The 12,772-nt window shown below is 40.4% G+C and overlaps 1 protein-coding gene across 3 annotated transcripts in view; it reads right to left on the reverse strand.

Annotated features, from left to right (window-relative positions):
* Positions 1–2,224: 2,224 nt before the first annotated feature.
* Positions 2,225–12,772, reverse strand: part of LOC144970023 (uncharacterized) — an 81,079-nt gene continuing 70,531 nt past the window's right edge. For all 3 annotated transcript variants that reach the window (XM_078909196.1, XM_078909197.1, XM_078909198.1), the window contains exon 3: positions 2,225–9,907. In XM_078909196.1, the coding sequence (XP_078765322.1) occupies positions 7,016–9,907 (2,892 nt within the window). In that variant the 3' untranslated portion in view covers positions 2,225–7,015. The remainder of the gene's footprint in view (positions 9,908–12,772) is intronic.

A 12,772-nucleotide genomic window follows, 5' to 3' on the forward strand; every position in this document is an offset into this window, starting at 1 on the left:
ACAAACAACCCGGACAGGAATAACAACAGAAAATACGTGTTTGTGATTGGAGGGTCGTAATAAATAACAAGTCCGTGTGTTTTTGATTCCCTGATATATATTTACATAATTAGATCAACCTTTTTTTAAAGTTATGTGTTTGGTTATATTATTATTAGAACACACAACACGAACACAATGTGATCTGTAGACCATGCGATGTCATAACACACACAACAAACACGAGATACACACACGCATAAACATACACATGACTACACGTAAACACAAAGAGTCGCAACTGATTACGGAAAACATTGACACACACACACACACACACACACACACACACACACACACACACACACAACACCTCGGGTTAACCACCGTGACGCGTTGCATTGTGATGACAAGTTTTCGAGTCTATTTTCTATTTTGAAAATGTTTTGTTTCGAATCAAAACCATGTTGTGTTTGTCATTGTTATGGTTTTCGATCATTTCAGCCCCAATACATAGGCAATACGATGGAATAGTAAAACGATAATATTACCACGCCGAAGAGCACCATAGACAACCCCCCCCCCCCCCCCCAAAAAAAAAACAAAAAAAACAAAATTAAAAAAAAAAAGGGGGGGGGGGGGGTAAATGATACACCATGATCAAGGGCTTTTACAAAGCTATATTTATTCTATCAGCGATCTGTTTCGAACCAACTGTCTTCATCGTCCACCCAGCACAAGTCACCTCTGAGTCTAAGGAGTCCAATTTGTTCTAACAAACAATCAGGCACAATTTCGCGTCAAACTCGAGAGGCAATGTGTATAGAATGACCGTAGTTGACGTCACTGGATAGCTATTTGGAATACTCTTCAACAGTCGTAACGTCACTTCCTTCCTAATGACGCATGGTAACTTAGTAACACTGGCTCTATACTATCGGAACAATGGCGGACGCCCGTATGAAATAGTTCTCCGGCGAGCATAAATTGTATCCAGGGGGAAAAAACCCCCCATAAATTTGATCATGTTTTGACTTTTACACATTCTGATCACAAGGCATATGAAAAAGTTCTAGCCAGCATGAAAAATAAAAAGTAATGATTTTCTTTGTTTAGAACCAAGATGGCCGCCGTTGCCGGGAGGCGTGACATCAGACTATTGAATCCAATTGAAGATAGGATTTCCAAAACTCGTTAAGTCGATTGTTCTACTTGTTTGAGATTTTCTATCCACGAGATAAATTGAAATGTACATTTTATATTAAGCATCAAATGGCACACGAATTTCCCTAGATTTCTGTGAATTTGAAGTTTAAATATGATAAGAAGAAGACACATTTTTTAACTAAAGATTTACTTTTAAGAAAATTGATGGCTCATCTTTAAAGCTACAAGTTCTTTTACCCACACACCCTGTCTATACTATGTCAGTATGTTAGATGTCGTAAAATTGATTGACCTTAAAGGCGAAAGTTGTTATTATACTAAGTGACGCCCTATCATTCTTGGTATTTTACGGGACAATAGAGAGTTTCAGACACAGCGGACTTTTTTCAATAAATAAATAAATGAATAAATAAGGTAAACAAAAGCAATTTATTTAATAAATAATTATTTCAAATTTTGAAGTCGTTCAGTATTTACGACATTTAGCACACAAACTGATGGGCACGGATAATTTTTTTTTTATTGAGCTTTATATAGGGCAATATCCACTAAATGTGCTCAAAGCGATTTACAAGGGTCCCTGGCCAACAGCAACATTTAACATGTAGGATGGGACACGCGACCTGTTAGGCGATATTACAATTTTTCGGGCAAAGACAACGCTGTTAACGGCCGGCCAGGTACTTATTTTACACCTGAGTACGGTGAGAGAAAGTGAGTTAAGAGCCTTTTCCAAGGACTCAACTATGCGCCGAGCGCGAGGCTCGAACCCAGGACTTACCGATCCGAAAGCGAGTGTCATACCACTAGACCACATAACCGGATGTGTGGGTTAAAACAAACCTCTACTTTTTGTTATGAACCAAAACAAGACAGCAATGCTGCAACGGTAAAAGTACTCTGACACAGATTGGATTTATGACGACCGACCGATGACATTTACCCAGGATTATTGTTTGTGGTTTGGTAATTGACATAATGCCCCCCCCCCCCCCCCCCAACCGTCTCCCAACCCCTCCCCACACACTTCCACTCTCAGATTATTACTTCCATTCAACTTTACATGAGACCAATTATCTTTTCTTTTTTTTTCAAACGTATTCACCACCCCACCGTGTAATGAAGACAACCCCATTTGCCTGTCCTCTGCTGAGCAAGCAGTTCTCTCCCCTCCGCCCGACAACTGGCGGCCATTTTGTGAGTGTTTATATCATAATATATAGCTAATTATCATTGAATCGCTTAATTGGGAATGGCAGGGTTTTCAATTTACCGACATTCTCAATATCCGATTCAAATATTATCAACAAATCCAATACATACCAGATTCGAGTCTGAGACAATATTCCACTGTTCGCAACAACAGCGATGCCTCTCAAGCTTTATCCAGGTTGTGACCACTTTTCGTGTGAAAAAGTAAAAGTTAGTTACGCAGCTATAACCAGATGGATCGTGAGAGGAATTTGAGTTCAAATAGACAATCAGTCTGGGCATATGGTTGACCGATACAATGGTTTGCCTAAGATCCTTGGGATTAGATAATGATATGGAAAGACCTGGCCGGCCGTTAACAGCGTTGTCTTTTCTATGGAATAGCCTCCCAGCTGAAGTGGCTGAAAACGGTTGCCAACATGCCTTCACGCGATTGCTAGAGTTCACAACGTGACTTTTAAATCTATGTTTTTGTGTTTTTTTTTTTGTCTTTTTTTGTTTTGTTTCTTTTTAAAAATTAGTATTATGTGCAGAGTTTTAGCAAGTTTAAAATGTAAAACCCTACAAACTGTGGAGTGATCCTCGACAATATTGGAGGTTCCAACAAGACGAAGAAGAAGAAGAAGAAGGTTGGTTGAAGAATGTTCGAGATTCATTAATATCTCGATACGATTCTCTACATCTCCGAAAATAGTAAAGGAATGTGGGGAAGAAATTCCAAACTTGAGAGTAAATCCCAATTATCTAGAATCAAAGGGGGAAAAAAACAACAACATTCTGTCCTTCCGCCATGACATCATAAGATACCGTCGCCTAGGTATTCCACAAAGGGATATAGATAATTCATCAAACAAGATGTCTCATGTCAACAGGAATCACCCATGTTGTCCAGGTGAGGAAATTGGGGGTTAAGAATAATTCCAATTAGAATCAGAAGCTCCGGATTAAGCCCATCAATAGAACTAACGCGAGGTTTCTAGTACTGGACATAATACTTTGTCACATGTTATGGTGAACAAAGTTCTTGATACTTGGGCAAGTTAGAATTCCAAATCCAACCCACTTTATTATACCATTTAAATAATTTATCATTTTTCTGTTTTGTTTATTCTAGTGGAGTGTATCACTGGTTTAAGTTTACCCTGCCTTATAATATAAAACAAGTAATGATCTGTTTGACAAAGCATCGCATTGCATTTGAAATAAAATTATAAACAAAATACAGTGTACCATCTTATCTTTATCTAACACATTAAAAAAAACATACAAAAAAAACAAAAACAAAAACAAACCATCACACACATTGACTCTTGATACCGACTTGCATTAAAACGATTCGTCTCTACAAACGACAAGGGCTAATCTGGCAATTGTTCTAAATCGAAGGTCACGATCCCCCCTGAAGACAGACAGACGTTTGTTACACTGGCGTGTGCCACACTCAAATGACCCTTTTACCGCCAAAATTTCTTTCTTCCAGCCATAATATAATAAAATCTCTAAATCGTTTATCAGATATAAAATTCAAACTGCAGACCTTTACAACCAACACAAATGCAGTTCATATTTTTTCTTGGTTTATTATCTAATTCAAATTCAAACAGCAAACTTGAACATTTCCACAACGATAGACAATACAAGCCATGCGACTAGCTAGGACTTCATTCCAAGTAATCAGTCATGGCGTCACCTCATTGAAGCTCGAATCACGTTGTAAAACAATGAGAAAGGACATTACATCAGAGTCAAGAGTTTGATTTGGTTGATTTTAAGCACTACAATGCTTCAGATACTTATAGGTCATTTCAGGGCCAGTAAAAAACTGAAGTTATAAAAAAGACAAAAGGGGAAATAGATCAAGTTTTCAAGCACCAAAGAATAATACCACCATCAGACAAAAGGGACTAGCTCAACGGAAGTCAAAACTTAGTTCCAAGAATAATAATATAATATCGAAGCTAGTATTAAACCAAATAAAGTCCTATTACTCTTACTGACACATAAGTCTCCGCCAAAAGGGATAATATACTCAAGACAGAAGTACTGTAATCAAAATCACAACAATGACAATAATAATGGATATTTGATTTAAAGGGAAAAATAATAATAACTTATAAAAGTATAAATCTGTCGAGCTGTTTCCCCTAACTAAAAGACTCCGGGCAGGGCCCAAGTGACACCAAATTGAAATGGTCACTTTCTAGAACAATGACACAAAACCTCATGGAAGAGGACAAATAATTTGGAGGCATAGACAAGATGGCAAGGCTGTGTATTGATGAAGACTGACTTTGTAGTCTTGCCGTACGACACTGACATTCGAATGGGCATGGCCCTGGTTCGAGTCCAACTCTGGATGGCGCAGAGTTGTGTTCTTAGAAAAGGCTCTTTACTCATATTATCTCACCGGAAATGTATGCATGAATACCTTCCTGTAATAGCATTGTCTCCGTCGACAATCATTACGATAGCGCCTAACTCTTACAGGCGTTGTCGTGTCTCGTCCTACAGGTTAATTTAGACTGTTACATTGAGTCCCTTGGCAACGCGCTTTTCACAATAATTGTGAATATTGTGCTACAGATCGATAGTCGACACCAAAACAGAAGTCTTACACAGGAGCTTTGCGCACCAGGCTTATTCAATTTTGGGCGAACCAGATCTCCGATGCCATCAGAAAAAATGAACACCGGGACTTCAGAGTTTTGATCCGCCGACCATCGAATACGTATACTAAAAGCTCAAGTTTAAAGTTAAGTTAAAAATCCACCGGTCCAGAGAAGTTCCCGTCCTTCCTATCCCCCCCCCCCCCCCCATCCCAGTCCCTGCCGCTCAGGGGCAATTTCACCCAATGCTCGGGTCAAATTAAAATGAAATGCAGCTAGTAATGAGTCCTATAAGAAACACAATACAGAGATAACAACACCAATCACGACCACGGTAGCAGCCATATTTGGTAACAGCAACCACCTTAATTACAACCAAATTGTCCCACGTAATGCCGGAATTCGTGAATTAAGTAGAGGAGTCAACTCGGCGATGGTGGAAATTGTAACCATTGACATTTTAATGGAAGGGGGTGGGAAGGGGTGGTGGGTGGCATTGTGAGTATAATTTATGATAAATTAACTTGTCTTCCTCTGTTTGATTGACGTGTAAATCCATGTTACATAACGACTTTGATATTTGATGCATGCTTGTGTTTATTTTGATGACGGGTTTCCTGTTTTCTGACATTTTGCGGTAGTCTTGGCTTACACTGAAGTGTCCTTAGTTATTTATAGTTATCATTAACCACTGTTATTTGCGTTCATTGTGTGCCATTTGAGAGAGAAATATATATAGAGAGAGAGAGGGAGAGAGAGAGAGAGAGAGAGAGAGAGAGAGAGAGAGAGAGAGAGAGAGAGGAGAGAATGGAGATTTTATACGAGTGAGACAGGGCTCCGTGTCTATGTGCTTATGTCTCTATAATATGTCTATTTGAGCGGATGCAAGCGTGCGATTTCGTAGCCATGCCTCTCTCCACAAAAGCGATAGAGAGAAATTAGACTAAGTAAGTTCATCTATCCCAAATATTAATAAGATAAATAACAATGGTACTGTTCAAATACAACAAATTTGATAATGGGGGGGGGGGGGGGGGGTCACAGAAATGGCGTCCGTAAAATCCGATTTAAAAATAAACAAAAACAAAAACAAAACAAACAAAAAAAAAAAAAACCCAACAAAATAAGACCTTGGACTCTGACACGAAACTATTATCGAAGGGGTGGGTTTGGAAAGGGATGGATGGATAGATTTAATTTTCTGTATTTTTCTATAAGCCTGGAATAACGAATCAGACGGGGAACGACACCAACACACAGATTACCCAAGCTCAATAGAGCTTAATTATTTTCAAAGTGTCGAGTTATGATAGCGAAAGCGCTGGATAGGCGCATGCGCAATGAGTCAAACGTATCAACAAATATGGAATATCGGAAATATCTCGTGATTCGTTTAGGGTTCTGAACGGACTCCTTCTTGCTATTTGGGGTGAGATGGAGAGTGGGGGTTTACGAGAATTCATTATAATAATATTATGATCCTATTTCTTAACCATCAAAGACGTGCAAGTCTGTAGTCCATACACATTTTCCAATTCCCAAGTTGTCTCCCTTTTGGCGGATTGGCGTCATCATTCACATTGAATTGAAAATGGCTGAAGTTCTAGTCACAATCTGCAGTAGACAAACCTTAACATTTGACACGTCTTCTTCTTTCAGAATTAAACATACGAATCAAATCATCTTCTCCCATCCTTCCCGGTAAATTGGTCTATTGTACAAACAGGAAATCGTCACCTCCGTGAATGACAGGAATCCGGACGAACTAATACTGAGGTCAAGGCGACCCCTAAGGGTGGATTGAGAAAAAATGTCGACCGACAACGGAGCGAGACAAAACTCTGCTAAGGTATTTATGGTGCAGTATCAGATACAACAGTAGACACCCATAGCAAAAATCCAGGCTCCCCCCCAAAAAAGGAGAAAAAAAAAGGGAATATATTTTTAAAGACCATCTGCGACCCGTGGTCATTACCCCTTACATTTTTTTTCCAAATCAATCTGACAGTGTATCATTCGCAACCCTTCAGACGTTTGCCTTCTCCCGTGGATCACTTGCCATTCAACAAGTCGTCGAACAGCGACAAATCGTCGGCAGTACTTGTCTGGATGGAGTCAAACATGGGAGGATTGTCCAGGAAATTCAGAAGCTCATCGGCGTTGTTGGAAGGAGAAAAACTGGAACCTCCCCCTCCCCCAATATTAGTGTTTGACGTTTGAGACTGCTGTTGTGATTGCTGAGAGTTCAAACCTCCGGCTTGTTGCTGAGGTATTTGCATGGCGTTTCCATTGGCGCCGCCTTGGGGTCCGGGGGATGCGCCAGCCATGGCGTAGCCCGTACTGGATGATCTCATGGTCATCTGACTGACCTGCATGGCTTGGTGTTGCATCATCATCTGACCCGAGTTGGGGATCATACCCCCGGCACTGCCCGACCTGACCTGCTGTTGTTGGTGGCTCGGCATAGAAGGACGAATTTGTTGCTGATGATGATGGTGATGGTGTTGCTGCTGCTGTTGATGTTGTTGTCTTTGTGCCATGGTGGCCGCGTTGGTGTGCCCGTAATGGGGCGGGCGGTGTTGATACTGCATCATGTGAGCCGTTGACATAGAAGAGGATTGTTGAGTCATGGTGTGTTGTGGTGGAGGTGGTCCACCACCAAGACCCGCGCCTCCCATTTGTGGACGCATTCCGCCCATCATATTCACAGAACCCATCATTGCATTGCTTGACGACCAATCGGAATGCGTTCTGGGCTGCGTGATATTTAGCCCATCGGGGCCAACGTTTACGTTGGGAGGTCTTTGGTTCCTCATAAGAGCACTGGTAAAATTGTTTGTACTTGATTGCTGTTGGACTCGGGACGATGCAGATACCGTTTCTAACGATGACGAATACGCTGGTGGTGGTTGCTGTTGCTGTTGTAAATGCTGTTGTTGCTGTTGTAAATGTTGTTGGGTATTTGGCTGTTGTTGTGATTGCTGATGATGATGGTAGGCAGGCCTAGATGATGGTGGCAGGTTAGCCATGTGAGAGGGTGTGCCCCCACCTGACGACATGGAAACGGACTGTTGTTGCACGGCTGAGATTTGAGTCGTGTGCTGTTGCTGCATAACGTTCGGACCTCCGGAGGTCACACCCGTTGGGACCTCGCTTTTCACCACCCCATAAGCCGATGTCTGATTGACCATGTTCTGCATGGTTTGTAAAGGATTGGAGTTAACCCCCGTCGTGTTTGAATAGGTCGTGTTTTGAGGCCTGGCATTGGGGTGCATTTTGTATTCTGGCGGAGGACGCCCCATATATTGGGGAGGCATTCGGCCCTGCTGAGCTGCTGCAGCTTGTTGCTGTTGTTGCTGCTGCTGCTCCATCCGCATCTTTTCCATCATCTGCATTTTCATCTGGTCCGGCATCATATGTTGCTGCTGTTGTCCCATGTTGAAATTTTGCTGCTGTGATAAAGAGATGGACTGGGGCGGGGGCTGCATTTGGACCTGCTGGGTCTGTGTCATTTGGAGGCTGTGAGACCCGTGGGAGACTTGCATCTGTTGTGTTTGGGTGATTTGCATATGATGGGGAGATGTGGGTTTGAAGTGACTTTGTACTTGATTTTGGAGTTGCTGTAGGGAGGAGGACGGCGGGGTTTGATTCTGGACTACGTGGTCGGTGGAGAAGTGAGTGAGAGGTTTGGTCGCTCCGTATGCTAGCGGCGATGCGAGGTCGGAGTTCATCTGGGAACTGGCATCGCCGCCGAGATGGTTGCCTTGCTGTGGATTGAAAGGGGGGAATGGGGAGCTTGAGTTGGGCACAGTGGAGCGGAAGGGTTGAGGGTAAGTGGAGTTGAATCCGTTTCGAAGCCCGTCTGAAAATTGGTCGACGTGCTTCATCGGGTACCCGGCCGTTGGGTTCTGGTGCTGGTGCTGGTGCTGAGCGGCCATTTGTTTGAGCGTTTCGGCCGCGGGGCCGGTCGGTTCGGGAATGGCTGTGGGGACTGGAATGGTATGACTATGGTTATGACTATGGTTGGTCAGGGTGCCGGGGTTGGAGGCATTGGCCGTTCCATCAAACATACTCCCCATTGGGCCTGCGTGATGGGGCGCCATGTTGTGTGGGAAGGCAGCCCCGTCGGGCGGCGATCCACACGCTAGAGGGCCGTACATGTTGGAAACGGGAGAGTCATTACTAGAGGAATCTTGGTGACATTTCTTCTTCACAATTTCGTCGAATTCGTTGAGCTCTCTGAGCAACGCGGGTTCAATGTCCGCTCCTCGTTTTTCCAAGGAATCGAAAAAGTTTTGGATGTCGTCTACATTGTTGATTCCTAGACCAACCGAGGATAAGTCTGAAGAGTCCGAAACGGAAGTGTTGTTATTATTATTGTTGGCAATGGAAGAAGAGATGGAAGATGAGGAAGAAGAGGTAGCAGTTCCTAGGCCCGAAGTTGGGGCCGCGTTAAGATTGTTATTATTACTATTATTGGAGTTGTTGTTGCCCCGTGACGTGTTGCTCACATCCTCCGGAGGTTCTTGTTTACACTGAACACTAGTATGGACGCTGTGACTGGCCCCTCCGCCCCCGCCCCCACCCACGTCGGGTGAATTGGAATTCCCGTAGCGAGAACTGACAGTGACGTTGGTGTGGATAGTCTGGGAGGTTTCTTGCTGAGATAGAGCGCTGATCTGTTGGACGATCTGAACGGACACGCTTGGAATTCCAGCACCGGGGTTTCCTTGGAAAGCACCGTTGTTGTTATTGGTGCTGTTGTTGTTATTGTTATTAGTATTGCTGTTGTTGTTATTGTTATTGTTGTTTTGATTCACATTGGGACCACCCGTACCATTTTGGTCGTTAAAGCTGAAGACAGTTTCGGCAGTGGTGTTGGAGACTGAAGTCGTAGATGACGTCACATCCGGCCCGACACCATCGATCTTCTTCTTGAGTTTCTGACAATTAGAAAGTAAAATAAAAAAAAAAATAGATGAACGCATGGCTGAATAAATAAGTAAATAAATAAATGTATAAATAAACAACCCGAAACCCCTACGTATATGACAATCTACAGCTTCATGGCCCACGCCAACGATCATTTTCAGTTACTTACTTTTCTTTCTTTTTAAAAAAAGTATTCTTGAACTATTAACAATAATAGAGAAGCTATAAGAGGAAAAATTTAAAAAAATATTACGTCTTAAAAAATAAAGGAAAAAATTATCACTTTTCGTTTCAGGGTCAAACCCATCTTCAGCCAAAACAAACTTGTTGGCTGATGAAGAGTCTGAGCCCGAGTCATTCATTATTTTATTCAGCAAAATGTTCCTTGAAACTGTTTCACTTATTTTTGTTCATTGCATATTATTATTATTTAACAGCCTATAATATAATAACATATCGCTTGAGGAATCCTAGTGTTTTTACATTAAAATCGTAACGCCCTCTGATAAGAGTATCATACATGTTATCATTTTATTCATGATAATATCCGATATATCACGAAGACAGAAGAGAGGTCTCGAGTGGCAATAGGGATAAAAAAATAAAAGAGAATAAAAATGCCGGATTGATAAATAATCTTTGTTTATAATATTCCTATCATCGACACCGTCTGGATTCCAAACATCGCTGTTGACAGAGAGAATTCATGTAATATTTGTTTACAGTAAGTGGCAAAGATGAATAAGGTACAGAAGAGAAAGTCGGGGGCGGTGAGAGCTCTTGAAAAGGCAACATCTAGACTGTTGCACACTCGGGGAGAAAAAAAATAAAATAAAAATACAAAATAACACGAATTTTAAATATTTGGCCAGAAAACTCTTCTTTCGATGTATTAAAATGGTCCCCAACTTGTCAAAAACTATCGAACATTCGGCTTCCCGTTGGAGTCTCAAATTTGAGATTGTTGGACAAGATAATGGCCAATTTAACCGATTGATATTTGAAGGACGAGTTTTCTGGCAAATTTTTTTAATACGCGTGTTTCAGTATACGGCAGCATACTCGAGTAGTGTGGTTGTTATTTTCTTTTTTTTTTTAATATATTTTTGTGTAGGAAGGAAGGAATGAGATGAAGTGGCGGCCGGGGGTTGGTTGCGTTGCACAGACATCTGAGTGTCGAGTGGTTTGTGGTGGTTGATGCAGTTTGTTGTGATGTTTTGCTTGGCGTTTTGGCGTATTGGTGTTTGCTGATGTATTTACAAACGGCCTGCCCTTTTTTATCGTTCTTTGCTCGTTCATTTCTCACTCATCACCATCTAGGGGGTTGAGTGAAAGTGTGCGTGTTGACACAGCGGCTGGGATAAGCTCGTGGCTTGTGTCAAAGTCAGACCAAGACGACGGCGATTAAGTGTTAATCCTTTACAAGTGTGGTTCCAGATTATCCTGTTGTTGTTTTATTCACAATAGATGTAAAACATCACCAGTACAACCTGATGGAAGTAACCGAGGCGTCCCAGTCCGATGACAGAGATGCGAAAGGCTTAAAAGTCAGTCAGTCGTCATATAAAATAGTAGAAGTACATGGAACAATTTCTCTCTCTCTCTCTCTCTCTCTCTCTCTCTCTCTCTGTGTCTCTCTCCCTCTCTCTCTCTCTCTCTCTCTCTCTCTCTCTTCTAATGAACGATGCAAGGCTTCTTGGCGCACGTAAAAAGTAACAAAACAAATAACAGTTTAAAAAAAGACCACAATACCAAACATGGAACATTTCGGACTCAAAACCCTTCTTCAGCCAACAACAACAAAGAATAAAAACATTACGTAAAAGAGCTGTTATTGAGAGAAATAAAGGAATCAAATTGAGATATTAGGGAGCAGGCCCCGGTGTGAGATAAAGATCTGAACAAGTCTGTATGAAACGGTGCCAGACAAAATTACCCGCCAGACGTGCTACCGAGGTTCCCGTTAATCCGAAGGTCTGATGTTCGATCCCAGTCGAGGACGACTGATTTTTTTGGGGGAATTTTTTAAATTTTTATTTATTTATTTATTTATTTATTTATTTATTTATTTATTTATTTATTTTCTTACATTGTCTGGTACCATTTCATACACAGTTGCTCAGAAATGAAAGAAGCAAGACGCAACCTTCGCGTCCCAACTATCTTGACATTTAAAAAAATTAACACAAATTTAATAATAACAATAATAATAATATAATAATAATAATAATAATAATAATAATAATAATAATAATAATAATAATAATAATAATAATAATAATAATAATAATAATAATAATATAATAATAATAATAAATAATAATAATAATAATAATAATAATAATAATAATAATAATAATAATAATAATATATAATAATAATAATAATAATAATAATAATAATAATAATAATAATAATAATAATAATAATAATAATAATAATAATAATAATAATAATAATAATAATAATAATAATAATAATAATAATAATAATAATAATAATAATAATAAATAATAATAATAATAATAATAATAATAATAACAATAATACAAAATTATGGCCTTGAATTGTGTACGCGAAATATACTTTGTTTAATATCTTATAATTTATAAAGATGTATGAATTTTACAAAGAAAGCAGTAAAAATATACTGTGCTAATAGTCTTAAATGAAAGCCGAGAATGCTGATAGCGCCATATTAATGAAAAGGTTTTAGATCTGGTGCCAAACTGCTCAAGTCGAACCCCGCGTGTAAAGGGTTAAAAACAAGATACATCCCAGGGTTAAAACATGGAGGATAAAGCAGAGATTTGTTTACTGGATGACTTGTCTTATCGTGTTTGTCTATTACACGTGTGGGGACGCGGGATGGCGAG

Source organism: Berghia stephanieae, chromosome 4 (genome assembly GCF_034508935.2).
Source record: "Berghia stephanieae isolate SIO BIC M18660-M18661 chromosome 4, UCSD_Bste_1.3, whole genome shotgun sequence".
Classification (NCBI taxonomy): domain Eukaryota; kingdom Metazoa; phylum Mollusca; class Gastropoda; order Nudibranchia; family Aeolidiidae; genus Berghia; species Berghia stephanieae.